Source organism: Mandrillus leucophaeus, unplaced genomic scaffold (genome assembly GCF_000951045.1).
Source record: "Mandrillus leucophaeus isolate KB7577 unplaced genomic scaffold, Mleu.le_1.0 Scaffold1076, whole genome shotgun sequence".
Classification (NCBI taxonomy): Eukaryota; Metazoa; Chordata; class Mammalia; order Primates; family Cercopithecidae; genus Mandrillus; species Mandrillus leucophaeus.
The window spans coordinates 1163596-1177593 of NW_012098943.1; the positions used below are offsets into that span (position 1 = coordinate 1163596).

Below are 13998 nucleotides of genomic sequence, written 5' to 3' on the forward strand. Positions count from 1 at the left end.
CAGGCTGGAGTGCAATGGCGCGATCTCGGCTCACTGCAAGCTCCGCCTCCCGGGTTCACGCCATTCTCCTGCCTCAGCCTCCCGAGTAGCTGGGACTACAGGCGCCGCCACCATGCCCGGCTAATTTTTTGTATTTTTAGTAGAGACGGGGTTTCACCGTGTTGGCCAGGATGGTCTCGATCTCCTGACCTCATGATCCGCCCGTCTCGGCCTCCCAAAGTGCTGGGATTACAGGCGTGAGCCACCGTGCCCGGCCCAGCAGGTCACATTTCTAATACATCCTTGCATCTGCAGCATGTGACTGAAGCTGTACCTGTAGCTGGGTGAAGAAAGAAATGAGAAGAAATGGAAATAATCTGTGACTAAGTATTAGGGTTTTTTTGTATTTTTGTTTTCTTAAAGATGATGCTGCTTCCTTGTAGGGAATCTAGTGTAGAGGGAAATAAGACAGCAAGGAAGGAGACCAGTTAGGAGGTTGTTGCTGTGCTCCAGGCAAGAGAGAAAGGAGGCTCGGTCTCCACCAGCATGAGTGGAGAAGGGGAGGTATTGGCAGACCTGAGGTGTATCGGGGTGGGAGAACTGATAGGGCTATAGAACCTATGTTCTATATGGGCAGTTAGCTGAGCAACGGGAACAAAGCTTGTCTTCAGGGGCCTTAGGGTAGTCTTTACTCTTAGGGACCCATTTCACTAAGTTGGTCTTTGCTTTCCCTTTATCCCTGAGGGATATTTTTCCTGGATAGAAGATTGTGGGTTGACAGTTCTCTTTCAGCACTTGAAGAATGTTGTGCCATTTGCCCCTGGTTTCTTGGTTTCAAGTAAGAAATTGGCTGTCATTTGTGTTTCCACCATAGGCAATGTGTCATTTCTCTCTAGATTCTTTCAATATTTTTTACTTGTCTTTATTTGGTTGTCAGAAGTTTGATTATGATGTATTTGAGCATAAATTTCTTTGGGTTTATTCTGTTTGGGGATAAATAGGATCTACAGCTTCTAGGATCTCAGCCAGTTTGAGAATTTATCATCCATTATTTCTTTGACGTTTTTGAGCTCCATACTCTTCTCTCCCTGGATTGCTGTGATATGAAAGTTATGCACATTGTTATTGTTTATAGATTCCTGGGGCTCTGCTCATTTTTTTTTCCAGTCTGTTTTCTTGCCGTTGCTCAGATTGGGTAAATTCTATTGGTCTGTTGTTTCAGTTTGCTGATTTTTTTAGTCAGTTGTCTCATTTCCAGTCTAGTTTTAGGCCTCTGCTGTATGTTTTCTAAATGTTGTTATTGTAATTTTTTTTAGCTCTTAAATTACTCTTTGTGTCTGTTTTACATCTCCTATTTCTTTTGCTGAGAGTTTCTATTTTTTCATGTTTCAAGAGTGTTTGTTATGGTTTATTCAAGCATTTCTATGACTTCTGCTTTAAAAATATTTGTGAGAAAATTTGGGTTATTTCAGCATTGGAATCAGTTGATTGAATTTTCTCATTCAAGCTGTAATTACCCTGGTTCTTAGTGTAATGAGTTACTTTCAGTTGTATCCTCAACACTGGCCATTATTCTGATAAACTCTGGATTCTATTTAATTTTATTGTTTGGTAAACAGTCACCTCATTTAGGTATAGTAAGATGGCCTAGGTGAGGATAGACGTTCAGCTCCTGGCTGGGCCTTGCTGATACCACCCCAGAAAAATACAGGTTTTTTTTTTAAGAGACAGGTTCTTGCTCTATCACCCAGGCTAGAGTGCAGTGGTGTGTTCATAGCTCACTGCAGCTTCAGTTTCCCGGGTTCAAGCAGTCCTTTTGCCTCTACCTCCTGAGTAGCTGGGACTACAGGTGTGTACCACTACACCAAACTAACCAGGTTTTTTGTGTGTTTGTTTTTTAAGGTAAAAATACACCATACAATACTCTTTACCATAAAAGTCACAGGAAAATATTGGATCGGGGAAGAAAATTGAAGATACAGAAGTACTGTAGCATGCTCACTTACATTACAAAGTGTAGCAATTGAAAGTGAAGCTGACACTAAGGTCAGAGATGGGACATATGGGGCTCCTCTCCCTCCTCTGACTCACCTAAACACTGATACCACTGAAAGCTCTTGTTTTCTACTCCTTCTGTACTTTTCCAGGAGTATCTCCAGCTCCAGTTTCTCTTCTGAGCCATAGACTCAAGTGTCCATCTGCGTTTGAGCTCTCCTTCTGACTGTTTTACAGGTACCTCAAATTTACCTCAGTATTTCCAGCCTGCACTCTTCACCCAGTCCCCTCACTGACTGGCTCCCTGATGCTCAAACTGGAAATCTGGGCTTGCTTCCAGATGTTCTTCTCCCTCAATCTCCTGCTCCCTGCCAGTCACCAGTGTCATAGAATCTGCAGCTGGACCACTTTGCCCATGGATATGTTACGGAAGGTTGTTGGGATTTCTGTTTGAATCGTTGCACTAGAACTCCTCATTGGTCTCTCTAGTCCATCCTTGTCAACAGAGTTTCCTAAATCACATTGGTATATGCCACTCGCATACATGTAAACATCCACTGGCTCCAGGGGCTATCCAAGCATGTCTGAACCTTTTCTCTGGGTCACTGCACAAGTCTCTAGGCTTTCTTATTAATGTTCTTTCCTTACACTTGAATGCCTTCCTCCCCGTGAATTCCTACCTTCTGCTCCAGCCTGAACTTTCATTGTTTTCTGCATCTTTTCCTCCAAACCACTGTGCTCCTTGGCTCATTCTATGAGTAATAATAGATGGGAGGTGGGCTATTCCTGGTGAAGGCAGCCCTTGTCCTTTTGCCTACTTCCCACTCATCTTTCCAGACTCAGCTCAGCATCACCTCCTCCAGGAAGCCTTCCCTGACCTCCCAGGCCCAGGATAGGTACTTGTCCACTCAGCTCCCATGACACCATGTCCACTGACCATATGGAAATATGAGCATTTACTTCCTTGTCTGTCTCCACCATTAGGCTGCAAGCTCCTTGGACAGTGTGTAATATAAAATGCCTACCATGCATTTAGGGCATGATTGAATTAGAGACTAAAACAATGAAATACACGGTACCCCTATACAGTCAACATCAACCGAGTTCTCTGAAATGCTCAGGTGAACGCATCTCCCCTTGATAGCCAGTTACAGTAATGGAAACCTTTTACTTTATAAAAATTATCACATCCATTGTCTCATGTAATCTCTTTCACAGATCGCTGAAGTAGGGGATATTGTTCCCATTTTATAGTTGAGCAACCTAAGGATTGGAAAGTCATAAAAGTAGTGTGGCTTAAGCACCATCTATGTCCAGGTATATTTTAGGCTTTTTATATATAGTAACTCATTTAATTAACCCCCTCCAAAAAAAAAAAACCTGTGAGATGAGTATTTGAATCCCCACTTCATACATCAAAGAGTTGACGTCCAGAGTGGTTAAGCGAATTCTCCTAGTTTGCACAGCTAGTAAGCAGCATAATTGGAATTTGAACACAGGGATGCTGATTGAAAAGCTTAGTCATTATGCTAGCTGCCCCAAGAGTCGTCAGACACCTGTGACAGTGTCTGGTCTGGCGTGTAGAAAGTACTCAGTCTGTATTTGTTAACTGAAGAGGACTTGCTCCAAGCTCCACAGAGTTGAGTTTCGAATCCAGGATGCAGGCAAGCTTGGTTGGGCTCCCAGGAAGCCCTCTTAAGACAGAAGCCGCCTGATTCTATCTTCCCCTCTCTGATCAGCAAGTGCAGTTTGCATCACAGACAGCTCAGCAGGACTGTGCCAGTGGTTCCGAGCTGGGTCTGTGATAGAAGGACACAGTTCAGTGGTCTGGACACAGACGTACTATGCGCTTATGTCCCAACCAGATTCCTGCCCAGAACATTGCCCATCACCCCAGCAACACATCAGCAGTGCCTCATTCCCCCAGCCCCCACCTCAATGGGTAGAGGCCAGACCCTCTGACTCAGACAGAGCTCGAACTCTGCCCAGGCTGCCCTAGCAATCTGCCGAATCTCATTCTCTCTCTCTAAATTGCTTTCTGCTCAGTGTTCTTCTTCCTCCCTCCTCTGGGTCTCTGAATGGGAATGCTGGTTACTATGGCAATGGGCTGGCTTGTGGAAGGAACTCAGCTCAGTAAATTAATTGCTGGACTTTTGGGAGACTAATGGCAGAGCTCTGCCTCCCAGGGACAGGGGTGTGGCCTACATCCTGCCAGCTTGGCAGCTAATCCCTGAAAACAGCTCAGGGCTGGGTGAGAGAGAGAAGATGGAATAATGGTACCCCATGCATGCTGAGGCTGCAACCTGAGATGGGCTGGGGCGTGTGGAGGGGATGAAGTTCCAGAAACCTCATGTTTGGTGAGCACCTACTCTGTGCCAGGGCCTGTGCTGCAGGATTTGCAGAAATCATTTCCTGTAATCCTTACTATATCCCCTGATAGAGTAGAGATCATCCCTTTCTAATGGTTGAGGAAACTTGAGTATAAGAAATGTTCATTCGTGCCACCAAGCGGCAAAGCTAGGATTCCATACCAGGGCTTCCTCACTCAGTAAACATTTTGTTATAAACACTCCATTTATTTCTGGGTAGAAAGCCATTCTCTTTTCCACAATCTCTTCCAGAAGATAGAAGCAAAGGGAATACTTCCTAACTCATTCTATGAGACTGGCATGGCCCTAATACCAAAACCAAATGAGGACATTACAAGAAACTACAGACCAGTAACTCTCATGAACATGGCTGTAAAGATCCTCAACAAAATATTCGCAAATAAATCAAGCAACATAGGAAAATAATTGTGCATCACAACCAAGTGGGATATGTCCCAGGTATGCAAGGCTGCTTCAATATCTGAAAAGCGATTAATGTTATCCATCACATCAACAGGATAAAGAAAGCCATGCTCTTCCCTCTCGGGGGTTAACTGAAAGTTTCTTCTGCAGCAAATTTTCCCTTTCTCTTTCAATGCTCTTGTCCTCTCCTTCTTGTGACCTGGGTGGTACATAGTTTGGTGTTTGACTATATCCTTTGCTTTTTTCTCTCATTGTTTCTGTACTTATGAAGTAAGTGTTGCTCCAGCCAGATTGCAAACATCCTGGGAGAAGCAATGCTGCTGAGTGACTTGAGTACGGACCTATGGTTAGATTGTTTGGGATTGAATCCTTCCCATGACTCCTAGATGTGGGAGTCACGGGAGGATTACTTAAGCCCAAGTTCTTCAGTTTCTTACTCTGTACAATGGACCTAATTATACCTACTGTTCAGATTAAATGAATTATTATTTATAAAGCCCTTAAAGTAGCTACTGTACTTATGAGCATATAATGTACGTTAATGGTTTAGTGCTGGAAAGAGCATGGGCTTTGGCGCCCTTCTGATCTGATGCCAAAACCAGCTGTCATTACTAGGGCTGTGTGCTTAGGGAAGTTGTCTATCCTTCCTGAACCCAGGTTCCTCACTGGTAAAGGGGGTGATGAGTACTAATTTGCAAGTCTGCTGTGATTACTCTATTTCTAGAACATTTTCATCACCCGAGACAGAACATCTGTCAACCATTAAGCAATAAGATGAGATATCTTTCTTCTTATTTAGGTCTTTAACTTTTGTCACTAGTGTTTCATAGTTTTCAGTGTACATGTCATTGTTGATTACATTTTTTCCTAACATTTTATCCTTTATGATGCTATCATAAATGAAATCATTTTCCTCGTTTTATTTTTGCATTGTTCATTACTGATATACAGAAACACAATAAACTTTTTTTTTTTTTTTTTTTTAGATGGAGTCTCACTCTGTCGCCAGGCTGGAGTACAGTGGCACGATCTCGGCTCACTGCAACCTCCGCCTCCAGGGTTCAAGCAATTATTCTGCCTCAGCCTCCTGAGTAGCTGGGACTACAGGCTCATGCTGCCACACCCGGCTAGTTTTTTTTTGTTTTTGTTTTTGTTTTGTTTTGTTTTGTTTTGTAGTTTCGCAGAGACGAGGTTTCACCATTTTGCCCATGCTGGTCTCGAACTCCTGAGCTCAGGCAGTCCTCCACCTTGGCCTCCCGAAGTTTTAGGATTACAGGCGTGAGCCACTGCGCCCAGCCCGCAACAAACTTTTGAGTGCTGGTTTTGTATCTTATACTTTGATGAATTTGTTTATTGGTTCTACCAGTTTTGGGGAGATTATTTGGGTTTTTGCACATATACGATCATGCCACCTGTAGCTGGACATGGTGATACGTGCCTGTAGTCACACCTACTTGGGAGGCTGAGGCAGAAGGATTGCTTAAGCCCAGGAGTTTGAGGCTGCAGTGGGCTATCATTGTGCCACTGAACTGGAGCCTGTGTAACAGAGTGAAACCCCATCCCTAAAAAAAAGATAATGCCATCTGCAAATAGAGATAATTTTACCTCTTCCTTTCCAAGTTGAATGCCTTTTATTTCCTTTTCTTGCTAGTTGCTCTGGCCAGAACTTCCAGTAACATGTTGAGTAGATATGGCAAAGAAGCATCCTTGTTTTGTTCTTGGAAAAAATTTCAGTCTTTCACCATTGAGGATGATGTTAGCTGTTTTTCATAGATGGCCTTTATTATGTTAAGGAAGTTTTTTTATGGTCTTAGTTTATTTATTTATTTTTTTATCATGAAAGGATGCTGGATTTTGTCAAATGCTTTTTCTGCATCAATTGGGTTCACTGTGTGGTATGTTACATTGATTGATTTTTGTATGTTGAACCACTCCTGCATTCCTGAGATAAATCTCACTTGGTCATGGTGTCTGTTACTTTTCATATGCTGCCCAAATTTGATTTGCATTTCTTTTGGTAAATATTTTTGCATCTATGTTTATAAAGGATATTGGTCTTTAGTTCTCTCTATTCTTGAGTATTTAGAAAGATATATGACAAAGATTTCTCTAAAAACTTGGAGATTACAACATTGATAAAGCCCAGTTTCTGCAATGAGGGAAATTATCAAATTTCTAGAACCTGGGAAAATACTGAACAATGATGGATGATCCATTTTATTCCCCGCCGTCACCAGCCACCATCTTTCTTATTTCATAAGACAACAGTGGTTCAGTAGTTGCAGCTAATATTTGGATTTGTTGTATCCATTGAGTTCAGGGAGAGAGTGTGGGTTTAGTGCCCAGAAGAGGCCTAAGTTTCAGCCCCAGTCCCTTCTTCCACCAACTGAGTGACCTGGGGAGAGACACATACCTTCTCTCCACCTCAGTGTCCTCCTTTACCCAGTAGAAATGATGATGCCTGCCCTGAAGGGTCATATGAGCTCATGCATTAACCAGATACTGCCTAGCACGTGGTAGATAATAAGTAATAATCAGTTACTTTCATAGTTCCTTGACGATGTCTATGTTCTTCTAATGAATGACTTCTAGCTACCCCGATGTAATATGATACTATAACAGCATCAGATGCTGGCCGTTCATCATTAATTCTCAATCTAATGCTTATTTAGGTGACCACTACATGCTAGGAGCTGTTCTAGGTGCTGGGCAATAGAATGGACAAGTCCAACAAGTCCTTGTCTCCATACAGCTGTGAAGCATAACAGGCTGGGCGATCAGCTCTGACTTGCTAAGATTCTGTGCCTCTCCCCTGGACCATCTGACTCCTGACCTTGGAACTCTGACTGCCCTTATGTGTTCCATTTTTGGACAGTGCCTTTCTTCCTGTTCCTGTAGCTGCCTCCTGCTGCTCTCTGAGTATTGTCATTCAGACTATTATATCCTGTGCTCTCACAAGTGGCCTGTAGTGCCCTGGTAAGATGAGTGTACTTTGTCCTGAAGGTGGTAGGAACCAGATTATACCTCTCCTGAGAGCAACCTGCATACCTGTTGTGCATGGGGGATGTTCCCTAAGTATCACGCTCTGGCCCCCTCTGGGGCCTAGCAGATGCCATTCCTTCTGCCTGAAATTATCACCTACTTTTTGTCTGGCTGAGTCCTGCTCAGCCTTCCAAACTCGCTTTGGAAGGAAGTTGGGAACCCTGAACGTCCCCTAAAATAGCCAGGTGATGGACATCCCCGCCTCTCTGCCTTCCCCCCACAACCCCTTGGGCTTCCTTCTACCAGCATTAACTTGATCCTCCCTCCCCCAGTGTGTGTCTTACCTGTGTCACAGGGTCATTGAGAACCTGTGCAGGGTAGGCTCAGTGTCATTTATCTGCCTATCCTCAGCACCTGGCACAGGAGGGCAACTTGTGAATATTTCCTAAATGAAGAAATCAATAGTGAAATGTATATTGTTTTCCCTATCCGGGACATTGACTTTAACAATGAAAAATACCTTTAGAAATGTACAGCCACATGAAAATAAAATATACAGAAGGGAAAATACACTTAGCTAAGAAGCCTCATGGAACAAAGAAATGCATAGGAAACAAGCAACAATGCCTCTTCTGTTGAGTTACCAAAGATGGAAGGAGTGATAATACTCAATGCTCCCAAGTAGGTGGTGAGAGGGGCACCCGCACACTCACACACTGCTGGAGGCGGTGGACATTGGTACAACCTTTTTGGAAAGCAATTTGGCAATACGAGTCAGGATTCTTGCAAAACCCTTATGACCCCCTAAGTGTTTTACTAAAAATCTACCCTTAGAAAATAATTACACATAGGTAAGACTTAGGTGCAAAGATGTCCTCTGTAGCATATTCAATAAATAAAATGGCCTACTAAATGTCCCAAAGTAGAAATTGCAATTAAAACAATAGTGCTAGTGCCACAGGTATAGTTCTAGGTAGCCAATAATGGTGACATTTTTAAGGCATTTTTAATAGGCCAGACATTGCTCAAGATACAATCTTAAGAGAGACTGGCTGGATGTGGTGGCTCACGCCTGTAGTCCCAGCACTTTGGGAAGCCAAGGTGGGTGGATTACGAGGTGAAGACTTTAAGACCAGCCTGGCCAACATGGGTAAGCCCCATCTCTACTAAAAATACAAAAATTAGACAGGCATGGTGGCGGGCACCTGTAATCCAAGCTACTTGGGAGACTGAGGCAGAGAATTGCTTGAACCTAGGAGGCAGAGGTTGCAGTGAGCTGAGATGGCACCACTGCACTCCAGCCTGGGTGACAGAGTAAGACTCCATCTTAGAAAAAAAAAAGAGAGACCAGAGTCTGGGAAGGATAGTAAGGGGGTGGGGAGAGGTGGGGACAGTTAACAGGTAAAAAAATAGAATGAATAAGACCTACTATTTGATAACATAATAGGGTGACTATAGTCAATAATAACTGTACATTTTAAAATAACTTAAAGAGTGTAGTTGAATTGCTCGTAACTCGAAGGATAAGTGCTTGAGGGGATGGATACCCCCTTCCCCATGATGTGGCTATTTCACATTGCAAGCCTCTATCAAAACATCTCATGTACCCCATAAATATATACACCCACTATGTACCCACAACAATTTAAAAAAGTAAAATATATATATATATATACACACAAGAGAGAAAACATCCCCAGCATGGAAAGGGGATGGAGAACAGCCTGTGACCTGAGGTCAAATCCCAGCACGACCAGTCACAGCTGAGACTTTAATCCCCCCATGCTGTACTTTTTTCATGAGATATTGGTACCTAGCTCATAGCATGAATGTGAGGCTCCAATAAGACAATATGTGGACAAAAACTGCTTAGCCCATTTCTTGAAGCAGACTCTTAATACTCTTTTCTATTAGTAATAGGCACCGAAGTAATCTTTTACTGTTGACAAAATCAAAAAAAGAGATCAGGTTTGGGTGCTAGTAAGTCCTAGGCAGAATAGAGACAGGAAATGTGCTTGGATGAGTCTATGCTCAGAAACTGCCAATAGTCCAGATTCTCTGAGTTCACTATTTCCCTAAGGTAGCTGAGTCACCAGCCTCCCCTTCTTTCTTTCCTTTTTTTCTCTCCCTTCCTCCTTTACCTCTTCTCTTCCCTTCTCTCTTCCTTCCCTTCAAATATGAACATTAACTGAGCACCAATTCTGTGCTGGGCTTTGCGCCGGCCACCAGTATTACAGAAACCAGTAAGACACAGTCACTGCTTTCAAAGACCCTCCTCACTAGGCCACAGGGGAGCTAGGCCCTGGGCAGAGGATCACAGCCTGGCATGGCACAGGCTGTGCCTGGGACCCCTGCCAGATCCCATGGGAACAAATACATGTTTAACCCTCAAGTGAGAAATATGACTGGATGCATCCATCCACTCATTCATCAGGGAGGTGGCAAAGGACCAGAGGGGAGAAGGTGATATGGGGAATAATTTCTCCAGATGTAAGCATCCAGATATCAGCCCCAAAGCCTGCAGAGGGTACCAGGAGATGTGGGAAAAAAGATGGAAGTCTGTGGGCAAAATTTGGAGGATAGATATAACCTGAACGGGTTGTTGGAAAACAAAGGTTCCATACAAAATTTTTGAGGCATTTGATATAAGCCCAGCACAGGGCCATAAATCTGTTTGATGAGATGCATCTAAAAATGCTGTGCTAAAAGCTGTGTGAGACTGGGCATGGTGGCTCATGCCTGTAATGCCAGTACTTTGGGAGGCCGAGGCAGGCAGATCACCTGAGGTTGGGAGTTCGAAACCAGCCTTACCAACATGGAGCAACCCCGTCTCTATTAAAAATACAAAATTAGCCAGATGTGGTGGCACACGCCTGTAATCCCAGCTACTCAGGAGGCTGAGGCAGGAGAATTGCTTGAACCCAGGAGGCAGAGGTTGCGGTAAGCCTCCAGCCTGGGCAACAAGAGTGAAACTCCATCAAAAAAAAAAAAAAAAAAGCTGTGTGATACATTAGCATTTGGTGAATATAGTGGGTAGGAGGGATTTGAGGCAGGGGAGTATCTCTAGACTTAACCCTCCAGGGGCTAAGGGGTTGCAGGTGCAGCAGAGACACTTAGACTTGATGTAGAATGGGGGTCTGGCTTTCCTTGGAGTAATGCATCTGCTGCTTATAGGGTGTCCAGTGCCTGCTCCACCACTTCCAGGAGTGTGACCTTGGGCAAGTTATGTGACCTGGCTGAGATCAGGTGTAACATGCAGAATGGGAATGGCCACAGCCACTCCATAGGGAGTTGGAAGAACTGATTGAGCATCTGGAGGTCAAGTGGAGTGGGGGCATTACAGCATGGAGAAGCAGCCTGGATAGAGTGCAGGGTGAGAGCATGGTTGTGTCCTTGGAGCCACTAATAATTCCTAGTGGCGGCGTGTGACTCCGGGCTGCAGTGGATATGCCAGTTCATAGGATGTCATTTCATGGTTCTCTGCAGAATTATCTGCACAATTATCTGCACAAATATTTGTGTCCTTGGAGCCACAAATAATTCATCTGCTGCTCCTGCAGCAGATGAAGCCCGGTGGCTCATGATTTCAAATATGCATTCAGCTAGCTTATCCTGTGTGTGCGTGTGTGTGTGTGTGCATGCACATATGCACATGGGTGTATTTCAGGGGGATAATCCCAGAAATTGATTTACCTATGCTTGTCATCAGGCACAGCCCTGTTGATATTTTCTTCACAGTTAATCCAGGTCTTTGGAGGTTCCCTTTTGATTCATTTTAACATTTTAGATTGTCACTGATGAAGAGTGGAAATGTCAACATAATTCAGAGAAAGATCAGCAACAGAAACATACATACAGACACCCATGAGCTCACTCCCCTGCCACGTTTTTTATGTTTCGATAAGCCCTCCTAGCCCTGGTCCAGGGTGCTGGTGGTGGCACGTGACTCCGGGCTGCAGCGGACATACCAGTTCATAAGATGTTATTTCATGATTCTCTGCAGTCTTCCCTCTGGTCATTGTAAATACTGGCATCAGTTTGGTACTTTACAAAGGGTAAATGAGTTTGCTCCTGACGTACTCCCTTGCCACCATCTTAATATTTTTCTGTTTATTAGAATCTTTTAAAAACTAATCACCAATTATTTGAAGCAGAATAACCCTTATGAGGATGGTTTGCCCAACTGCCTTTGTGATAACTTCCTTACCATTGCAAACACTGAGGTTCAGGAATCCTTTGAAGAATTCTTCATTAGTTCTTGCCTTCATAGGTACTTACTGACCATGTGTAAATGCTCTAATCTTCCATGCCCAGTGAAGTTGGCCTGGCTTCAGCCTCTAGGGATCAAGCCGTCCAAAGGGCTGACAATGAAGCAAATGGAGAATTAGAGTCACAGTCCCCTGCTGAGGAGCTCAGGGTTCACTTGCAGGCAGCTGAGCAGTGACCCCCTCAATCCATAGGGAAGTGAGGGGTCTGGGAAAAATTTTCCAGAAGGGGAGCATCCGAGCTGAGCATTGCCAGAGGCTCCCAGGGTAGGTGTGAGGATTTTAGTAGAGGGAAGCCCTCCCACAGGGGCAAAGGGAGGTGTGGTGCACCTGGAACCTGCAGGAAATGGCTAGAAAGTTCATGGCTACCAAGTGCGGCATGAGGGACTGAGGCAAGGTGAGAGGCCAGGCTGGACAGGGGTGGGTGGAACATGGCAGGCCCCTGTGCCGTATTCAGATGAGGACAGTGATACTGAACGATTTTAGGTGGTGTATTAGTCCATTTTCACGCTGCTAGAAAGAACTGCCCAAGACTGGTTAATTTATAAAGGAAAGAGGTTTCATTGACTCATTGTTCTGCATGGCTAGGGAGGCCCCAGGAAACTTACAGTTATGGAGGAAGGGGCAGCAGGTGCTTCTTACGTGGTGGCAGGCAGGGGAGCGAATATGTGAGAGAGCAGAAAAAACTACCATTTATAAAACCAGCAAATCTCCTGAGAACTCACTCAATATCACAAGAACAGCATGGGGGAAACTGCCCCCATGATCCAGTCACCTCCTATCATGTCCCTCCCTCGACACGTGGGGATTTCACAGAGGGAGACATGGGTGGCAACACAGAGCCAAGCCATACCAGGCAGGATGTGGTGTGGAGTCCTCAGGCACAAGGCCCTCTCCTACTCCCTTCCGCAAGCCCATCTGCTAATTGGATGGCTGGGGGGACCCAGGCATACATCCCTGAAGGGAGGTCACACTTGGCTGTGCTCTGGAAGGTTACACATTGGCTGCCTGGAGTTGAATCCGGGAGGGAAGATGGGTTGGAAGGCTGGGCGTGGGGGAATCCCCCTGGGCGGGGCCCAGAGTTTGCCTCTCGCAGACTTTTAGCTTGAGAGCCTCCTCTAAGGGTGTCTTTCTCCACACAGGCCATGCTGCAGTAGACCCTCACAGCGTCTCTTCCTGGCCAAGAGAAGCCTGTCCCCAAGAACAGGAGAGCCATGGTCGGCCTCCGAGGGAACGCTGTGGCTGGCCTCCTCTGGATGCTGCTGCTGTGGAGTGGGGGCGGCGGCTGCCAGGCTCAGCGGGCAGGTGGGGCCACCATGGGCTGTGCCATGCTGTGCTGGGGACAGAGCAGACAGCATGTGTCTGTGAGCATGGGCTGTGGCGTGTGCATGCAAGTGAGCCCACAACTGACTGTGAGAGAGAGGGAGAGTCTGGAATCCAAGTGTGAGTCAGCTGCCCTCCAACCTAGGGACAGAAAATCACCAGCTGCTCAGCAAGGGCCTGTGTGTGTCAGAGTGTGTGTCTGAGTGTGTGAGGGTGTGAGGGTGAGTGTGTGAGGGAGTGTGAAGGAATGTGGGGGAGTGTGTGTGGGACTTTGAAGTGTGTGAGGGAGAGAGAGAATGTGTGTGAGTTTGAGGAAGAGTGTGGGGGAGTGTGAGGGAGTGTGTGTGAGTTTGACAAAGTGTGTGGGAGTGTGTGGGAGTGTGAGCTTGAGGGAGTGTGTGAGGGAGTGTGAGAGTGTGTGAGTTTGAGGGAGTGTTTGAGGGAGTGTGAGGAAGTGTAGGAGTGTGTGTTTGATGAAGTGTGTGGGGAGTTTGAGGGAGTGTGTATGAGTCTGAAGTGTGGGGGAGTGTGAGGGAGTTTGAGGAAGTGTGTGAGGGAGTGTGAGAGTGTGTGTGTGAGTTTGAGGGAGTGTGTGGGGGAGTGTGTGTGAGTTTGAGGGAGTGTGTGAGGGAGTGTGAGAGTGTGTGAGTTTGAGGGAGTGT

General features: G+C 45.3%; 1 protein-coding gene across 1 annotated transcript in view; it reads left to right on the top strand.

The window, feature by feature from the left end:
* Positions 1-13155: 13155 nt before the first annotated feature.
* The window catches only part of LOC105543817 (collagen alpha-1(XXII) chain-like), a gene marked incomplete at its 3' end in the record, with an annotated part of 11905 nt that continues 11062 nt past the window's right edge, over positions 13156-13998 (top strand). Inside the window, exon 1 of the mRNA XM_011985942.1 lies at positions 13156-13318. Within this exon, the coding sequence (XP_011841332.1) occupies positions 13228-13318 (91 nt within the window). The remainder of the gene's footprint in view (positions 13319-13998) is intronic.